General features: G+C 42.1%; 1 protein-coding gene across 1 annotated transcript; it reads left to right on the top strand.

The window, feature by feature from the left end:
• The first annotated feature begins 3,440 nt into the window (after window positions 1-3,440).
• Irc (Immune-regulated catalase) lies at window positions 3,441-6,087 on the top strand. The gene has a single exon (XM_065219179.1). It carries the CDS (start codon window positions 3,626-3,628, stop codon window positions 5,675-5,677), a length of 2,052 nt encoding a protein of 683 aa, XP_065075251.1. The 5' UTR covers window positions 3,441-3,625; the 3' UTR covers window positions 5,678-6,087.
• The last annotated feature ends 2,877 nt before the right edge of the window (window positions 6,088-8,964 follow it).

The following is an 8,964-nucleotide window of genomic DNA, read 5'->3' as shown; positions in this document are numbered from 1 at the left end:
ATAGCTAAAAATCTCACCACAAAATCACATGAATATTATGAGGCCGATGAAATTCATATGAAAAATCATATAAAATTAACGTGATCGCATAAATGTTATGTGAAATTCAGATGAATTCCATTAATTTTGCTTATGGATGAAAATCATTTGCGATTCCAATGGGAGCTACATGAAACATATTTTCGGTGTACGTATACAAGATGTTATAGGTTCTGAAATCATTCTGTAGATCAGGTTATTTTTCTACTTGATCACCCAAGACTAATTCAATATCTGTAGTATCGAAATATGCCCAAACAAATTTGCAGTGTCTATGTGGATCATGCCAAATGTTTTAGGATTTCCAAATCGATTTTCGTTACTACAGATATTATCCTAGTCTTTGTTGATCTAGTAAAACAAATCATCTGAACTGCAGGGCGATTTGGAGAACCTAGATCATCTGGTATACGTGAAAAAAAAATTAAACATTATCCATATAGACACTATGGATCTGTTTGGACATGTTTTGATGCTACAGACTTCATCCCAGTCATGGTTGATCTAGTTGAACAAATCATCTGAACTCCAGAACGATTTCTTCTTCTTCTTATTCGCATTTCGAGCTTATTGATTAGTGCATATTAGCTTATTGCATGCTCTCCACTTAGTGTTCTAAATGCACTCTCAAAGTTATTAATTGAGAGCTTTCGATGCCAATTCCAATGCATGAATTTGTATATTGTGTGGCAAGTACAATGAGCCCAGGGAAGTCGAGAAAATTTCCAGCCCGAAAGATTCCCTCGACCGGACCGGGAATCGAACCCGCCGCCTCCGGCTTAGTAAAACCATGTCTTTACTGACTAGGCTATGAGGCCCAGAAGGGTTTGGAGTACTTAAAACATCTGGTATACATGACAATAGTTTATGCATGATCCACATAGACACTGTGCATCTGTCTGGAAATATTTCGATACTAAAGACATTGTCCCAATCTCGGTTGATCTAGTAGATCAAATTATCTGAACTCCAGGACGATTTGAAGAACCTTGAACATCTGGTTTACTCGGAAATAGATCATGCATGATCCACATAGACACTTTGAATCTGATTGGACATATTTCGATACTACAGACATTATTGCAGTCTTGGTTGATCTAGTACAACAAATCAACTGATGTCCTGGACGATTTGGAAAACCTATAATTTCCGGTATACACAGTAATGAGTCGTGCATGATCCACAAAATCACATTTATAAGATTCGGTTATGATTTGACAATGAAAAGTACTAGGTTCATATTAGAAATAAAAAAATATATCATGAAAATGTCTCACCATTGGGCACAACCCAAGGAATATCCGTGTAAATAGACAACCGCGACGTGACCAACAAGCGTGACTTATGAAACTTTGGTAATTTCTCGATTATGTGCAGGGTGTTTGGTTTGAATCGGTAAAAAATTGAGAAAACAAGAGCCAAATTAACTACAACATTTAGGACAGCAAAATTCGTCTCTGGTTAATTTTCAAGAAAATTTGCATTTCAAATGAAAATGCATCTTTTTTTTTAATTCAAAGGTTACAAACGATACTCCTTTAGCTCAGTCGGTAAAGGCGCAGCTACAAAGCAAGTACATGCTGGAGGCGACTGAGTTCTATTCCCGTCCGGTCTATTAATTTTTCGGGTTGAAAAATGTCTCTACTTCCTTAGGCATAGGATGGTACAGGCATAGAAAGCTCTCAATTAAAATGTGAAAGTACTTCAAAGAACACTAAGTTGAGAGCTGGCAAAAATCTAATATGCAATAAGCAATTAGCTTGAAATGCCATGTAGTAGTATACAAATTTTTAGGCAATGAAAACACTTTTATTTTTTTTGGCGCGGATTAGTATTTGAAGTCGCGGATTTCTTCTGAGAAATCACGGATTTCGCGGATCAAATTTAGAAAATCTTGTAACAGCCCTGGAGTTGTAATCTTGAAACCAAACTTGGAAGCAGGGGTGCAAGTGGTTTTGATCGATGATCTTCATCGACTTTCTGTTTCGTTTATAACTAGATGGCAAACACATTCATTGATCCGTTTGTTGTTCTGAATGATAGAAGAGCACAGCAGAAATAGTGCGAAATAGGTTAGTGAAGCCATGGTCATCAAAAGAGGAAATCGATGAAGAGAATTGACTTTCAACCCTCTGCTTCTAAGTCCCTTAATTCAGTCGTCGTCATAGCAATGAAAGCTAGCATCGCACCGCTTTTGGTTCTTGAGTTACATTTGCTGGTTGCAATTCTGCTGTTCGACATTTTCCAAGGACCACCAAAAAAACATGAATTTACACTGTTTTCTAGAGGTGCCTAAAAGTCCAATTATTCGATTAACGATTAATCGTACAGATTTTTCCAGCTATTCGATTAAATATTTATCGAATTTTCAATTATCCAAGCGCATAACCGACATCCCTTCTTATTTCTACTCGTTTGATTAAGCGCAGTAGAGAAGAATCATGACGTGAAACAGGATCATAAATTCGCCGAAAAAAGTGTAAAGTGTCTTTCTGCTAAAGGCTAAGATTTACAAACTTGTTGAGAGAAGGAGTTTAACGAGAAAAACTAAAAAGAGGAGGAGCTTTAGCTGGGTAGACACTGATATTCTGCGGCCTTCCAACCTGTCGCAGACACCAGTTCAACCCCTGCCCAGCAGCAAACGGGCCGAGACTCTTGCGAGTGCCCAACCATTGAACCGAAGAATATGGGATTGTCCGGTCCGATTTGCTGATCCAGCAGTCTACACGTCATCATCATCTTCCAGAGGCTTTAAGTCTGTACTACCATATCGGCCCTTTTCAGGGCCAACAAGATTTTCCAAGAGAGTTAAATTTCTGAATATGTCCCAACTAAAATTCATATCAAAAGGTTCCTCTCAGGGCAATCATAGTCCTACTAAAGAGTATAAACAGAGATAACCCCGCTCAAATTCCTATTCCCACACAAAACACAAGCTCCTGCAGCGGTTAACAAATAACATTTATTATATAAGACCACGTAGTCCTACGTCACCATTGCCTACAACCCAATAGGGCTGTCCCTTGTAGTTTTTTTTTTAAATTGACTGAAACAAAGTTTTCGTTGTTTACATTTGAAACAAATTCATAAAAGATTGAAAAGGATGCTCAAAACAAACGTTTTCAATCATCAACTTCTTTTCATAGTCTGTTTAACCATAAAATAAGTGATGCAAATTCAAATGCTAACTTGTGATTCATAGGAAGTTTAATTATACCGGCAAAGTTAATGCTACATTATTGTGAACCAAGGTCAATGCTGGAAAAATCTGGACAAATCATGAAAAGTCTGGATGCTTGGATGGTCCATATAAATCTGGAAGGCTGGCAATGCTGCTTGCAGGCCGATTTTGAATCCCTTGTGCTCTCTAACGAGAGAGCGCGCTCGAGACTGCAGGGGGTTCAGTTTTCAATCGGACGTCCAGAAGTTAAGAAGTCAAACAAACGGCGAAGTCGCTTGCAGTGCGTCGCGCGCGTGATCCTTTGGAATAAATTACTTTACTTGTGATGTGGATGTGAGAGGAAGATAACGGGTTGAACGACAGTAACGAAAGCGATTATTTGCCAATCGAAACAAAGCCGACTACATGGAATCCTTGGCGAGGAGTATGATTTTCGTGGCATTCTTTTTGGGCTGCTTCGCTCTGGTTGCGAACCGGAATGCCCCAGTTAGTGGAATTAATTCGCAAGTGCAGAACAGATTGGATACGCTTGCAACGGAAAATAATTTGTTGGATGCTGTTAAGTTTGCAGAAGATGTGATTGAAAAGTCCAAACGCATGGAGTCCACGATTGCAGGTTCTAGGGTGAAGGTGACCAAGGGAAGCACTTCCTATGCGCAGGCCATCGATGGTTATTCAACTCCTAGTACCCAGAGACAGGACTACGTAGCGAGGACCGTGCTGAAGGCTACTTCATTTTTCCTGAATACCCATTGTAAGCCACAGGGAATTTCGCCCCACGAGTGCGGATTGTATTTGAGCCACAAGCTGATACCGAAGAGCAAGTTGCTAGAGAAATGCTCTAACATAGTGAATGCTAAGACATTTAACGATGAATATCGTCGTATGCTGCCAGCAACTTACCATGATGGAATTTATCATTTCCGGAAAAGTGTTGAAGGTGGTGACCTGCCGTATCCCAGGAGCATTTCGAGCAAATTTCATGGTGCTCTTGGCCAAAATCACAAAGACAGTAAACACAGCGTAGCATTAGTCCAGTGGACACAGTTCATCGAGCACGACCTTGCTAAATCTACAGTTCAAACGATGCATGACGGAACCGACATTGAATGCTGTACTGCAGATTTCAATGCAGTTATGCCGAGGTATCTTCATCCTGCTTGTAAGCCATTGTACATTGCTGATAATGACACCCACTACAAAACACACCGCGTAACCTGTTTGAACTATGTGCGAAGTGCCCTATCCCTCGGAGATACCTGCAATCTTGGACCTGCAAATCAACTGAATCAGGCAACAAACCACTTCGACCTGTCCCAGCTGTACGGAAACCACGAGAGCGAAACCCTCCCACTCCGAAGCCACCGAGGAGGCAAGCTGCGATCACAATCGTTCGATTCCACTGAATATCTACCGGAAAACGACGACAAGAAGCTCTGCCTAGTCAATGCCACATTGGACGCAATCTGTTACGCGTCGGGAGATTCTCGTGTCAACATTAATCCATTCATTACACTGCTTCATACGCTCTTCCTGCGGTCACACAACCGCATTGCGAAACACTTGGCAGTGATTAATCCCGACTGGGACGATGAACGATTGTTCCAGATGGCGAGAAAGGTCAACATACGTATCTACCAGAAGATTGTCCACGAATGGACACACACCGTGTTGGGTAGTTCCGTGGAAACCGACCATTCCGGCAGCAAAGAACCCCGTGTAAGTAACGAGTTCGCAACGGCAGCTATCCGCTTCTACAACTCGATGATGCCCGGGGAAATTGCAAATCCATCCGCAATCACCAGTCGATATTCGGCATTCGACATGGAAGACCTATTCTACAAACCCAAAGACCTTCGTAAAAAGGAGTACTTTAACCATTTGATCAGCTCCGTTCTGCAGCAGAATGCAATGTCCTTGGATACCAGCTACGTGGATGATGTGGCACATTTACTGTTCAAAACGCGTAACGTTGGTACGGACGTGCTTGCGTTGGACATTCAACGAGGTCGAGATCACGGTTTGAGCAGCTACACAAACTACTACAAACACTGCACCGGTAGATCTATCAACTCGTGGGAAGACCTTTCCGGAACTGTCAAGCCATCGGATTTGGAGAAGCTTAAGGCAGCCTATGTTTCAGTGCGAGATATCGATCTGATCGTAGGTGCAATAGCCGAGAAGCCTGCCTCCGCGGAGGCACTGGTCGGTTCAACTCTGGCCTGCATTATCCGGGATCAAATGGCCCATTCCTTCGGTGATCATCACAGCCAGCAGCACCGACAAATCGACAGCCTATTGGTCAACTATTCAGGTGCTCGGTTCCTCTGCGATACGGCACTGGTGTCGCGTGTGCAGCAAAACATTTTCCGGCTGCCTGCGGTCGACAACCCTCTGGTGCGTTGCACGCAGCTTCCCACGTTGGATCTGAGCACCCTGCGGGAGATTCATCACTAGACTATAAATTATTTATGAGCCATTTATTCTCGCGATGAACGGTGACGATGGCGGCGGCGGCGACAAGGAAGTGTATGTAGCATGTTGTTTTCGTCGTAAGAAGCAACTTTCATCCATTGCCGTTTCGATAGTGGTCGAAATGAAGCAAACAGTTAAAAGACTCGTTTCGCTCGAAGAAGAAAGAAGCCATACCGCAGAAATGAAAATAAAATTCTCATTCATTATTACATGGAGGCAGAATGCCATGTAAACACTTATACATGACTGTTATAGGCAGAGCCGTTCGGAAACGTATCTCTAGTTTAATTTAGCTGTAACCTTTTACTACGTAGTGTTTATTTTGTTCACTTGAATAAAACCTGATAAGCTACTTGGCTAGTTTACATACCAGTGTGAGACTGATCAGCGCAGTTTGTTTGTTTTTCAATGTTTCGATGACGCCATATGCGGGATAGGGAGAGGAGATAAGAGGTACCTACTTCGGGGAAGTGGCTGCAAGTGTTGCTTACAAGAAGCTGCGGCAGAAGTCGGGGGCTATATCAATACAATTGATACCGTCGCGGAGGTCATCGATGGTCTTACTGGTGGGGCACATTTGGGCTTACTTCTCACAACTAAACTGGAAGCATTATCAATCGATTTCTAAAAAAGGGTTGCTTCCAAAACATTTTGATTATTACCAATAAAATTATTGAAAATTCTTTCGTGGAAGTGGAATACACTCCTCATACATATTGCAATGGAACAAATGTGTTCAATTCGATGCCTAGACACATTAAACGTGCAACAACACTAGCAGAATTTAAGAGACAATGCATTTCACCCGTTAAAACTGTATTTTCAACAGTTATCCAGTGATTTTTTTGTATTGACAAATTATGTATCCACTATCGACAAATCACCTTCAACGAATTTTTCTTCATTTTTCGTCAACAGTCGCTCGCCAGCTGGCAAAATAAATGGAGTGAGGGAGTGTGGGACGATGGCTATATTCGAAGATTCCTTGGTTCAAAGGGGTGGAGGTGGGTCGAGACTTCATTCGTGTGATGTCTTGCCCCATGTCCAATCACTATTCGTTTAACACTCACTTGTTCCGTGTTGGGCTGGGCGATTGCAATCTCTGTGAATTTGGACAAGGTTACCAGGACGTTGATCATTATTATTTGGTCATGTGCTGAGCATCGTGGAGTAGACAACCAAATGTTCCAGTTCGGGATGTTTTGGCTAGACACGATCTGGAGTTTATGCAACTCATATATGTTTTCTTGATGAATATTAACCATAGATCGTATGCTTGTGTTTAGATTGTATTTTGTGCGCGTGGGTGTTTTTTTAATTTTTGTTTTGTAATAATAGTATAATTCCGGAGAACTTCAAGATTTGGGCGTAATTGTTTTTGTAAACAAACACGTCAATCACCGATTTCCCGTTTTTTTCTCCCTTGATTTGTTTTCCGTCGATCTTGTTTTCCGTGCTGAGCACCAATGCTACAGACGCCAGGGAGGCAGCTACCACACCTGGACTTATCGACCCATCAACTCATGAACCGGGTACCAACGGCTGTACTTCCCTTCCGAAGGAAGGCGTGATCAGAGATGTTATGCCTCAGAACATCCCGGCGGCGCCGACTGGGATTGAACCCAGGCCTTTTGGGGTGAGTGGTAATCACGCTTACCACTACACCACCGGCGCCGCTAACCGATTTCCCATGAATAAAAGCTCAATCTCGCGAATAAAGTATACCAAATGATAGAGCTATCATTCCTTTACCTGATCGTGTTGTTAGTTTTCTAGGCTGAAGTTTTATTCGCGATTTGCAGGGATTGGAGTAGGCACGTAGCCATGGGGGAGGGCTATGGGGCTGAAGCCCCCCCCCTGAATTATTATAATAATGTGAAAAAAAAATCTGACCCAAGATAATGGATATATGTTACTTGTACTGTACAGGTAATAGATATTCATTACCTGGGTAAGGTTTTTTTATTTTTCATATTATAGGGTAGAGAACTACTTCGGCCTAATCGCCCTTTTTCGGCCTATCCAGCAGAAAACTTCAAATAAATCCATGATTCCAGAGTTAACAAGTCAATTAGGCGTTTCGTACGATACTTTGGTTAATAAGCTACTGAACGAAGTCAACGAGAACGCGTGATATGAACGTTTGCACCCATTATTCTCAAAAACAAAAGAAGCGCTCCGACCGAATCAATTTTTATCTTCATCCGATAGGCCGAAGTGAATTCAAAAGCGTTTCAACGGCGTTTCAATGCGTTAGGCCGAGTTTAGAATCCGTAGGCCGAGTTTGGCGTCAAGAAGCAGTGTTAGACTTTTGACAATATTTCAACGATTGGTTTCTCTTTATAAAATCTTACGGTACATACGGAAAGGTAAATAAATGTGGAAGTCATCAGTAATAATAACATTCCGTTTGGTGCTAAACTGTGCTAGATTAAGAAATACTAAGTGCGGGTTGTGCTTAATAGGCTGGAAATGGGGTAGTTAACCCTATTAAAATAATTTATGGACGAGGCTTCAGGCCTATAGCCCCCTCTGGCAATGGGACTCGGGCTGTATCTATATAGTGTGCATGAACAATTTATGTTTGCAGCGATTCTGTTAAAGATCATGGAACCATCGAGTTTTTATGAAAGATCAGCCTCGTTTCACTTCCGTAGGAACTAGGGTGTAGACCCAATAAGTAGCCTTCTAAACACAATCCGCACTGTAAAGGGTGTCCACGATGAAATTGCCACACTATTAAATTGCTCTAACTTTTTAACCGTTGGGTAGAATTTAATGAAAATTTGGGTGGATTTAGTTCATAGTGCATTATTTACATCCTGCAAGTTTTAAAGTCATGTGATCAAAACTCGCGGAAATGGAGTCGAAAGAACAGCTCGTGCGTGATAAAATCTTGCACATTCATCACGAGAACAAGGATCTCTCGCATCGTTCCATCGCTAAAACGTTGGGAATCGCGAATTCCACGGTGTCGCGAGTGATTAAGCGGTTCGAGGAACGGTTGACCACCGATCGGAAGCCCAGAAGTGAAGGAAAAAGTATTCCGTACAACAGCAAAAATCACAACCGCGTAGTTGGGGCCTTCAACCGAAATCCGAACGCCTCCGTTAGAGATGTGGCTAAGAAGCTGCACCTAAGCCGAAGTTTTGTCCAGAAGGCCAAAACTAAGGCTGGGCTTCGAACGTTCAAGGTACAAAAGGCCCCTAATCGCGACGAGAAGCAGAACATGTCCGCCAAAACCCGTGCCAGGAAGTTGTACCTCAACA

Source organism: Ochlerotatus camptorhynchus, unplaced genomic scaffold (genome assembly GCF_037179485.1).
Source record: "Ochlerotatus camptorhynchus isolate MF236.1 unplaced genomic scaffold, CSIRO-AGI_Acam_v1.1 ptg000101l, whole genome shotgun sequence".
Classification (NCBI taxonomy): domain Eukaryota; kingdom Metazoa; phylum Arthropoda; class Insecta; order Diptera; family Culicidae; genus Ochlerotatus; species Ochlerotatus camptorhynchus.
Note: the sequence above shows the minus strand (reverse complement) of the source record. Positions and strands in the feature narration are given on the sequence as shown.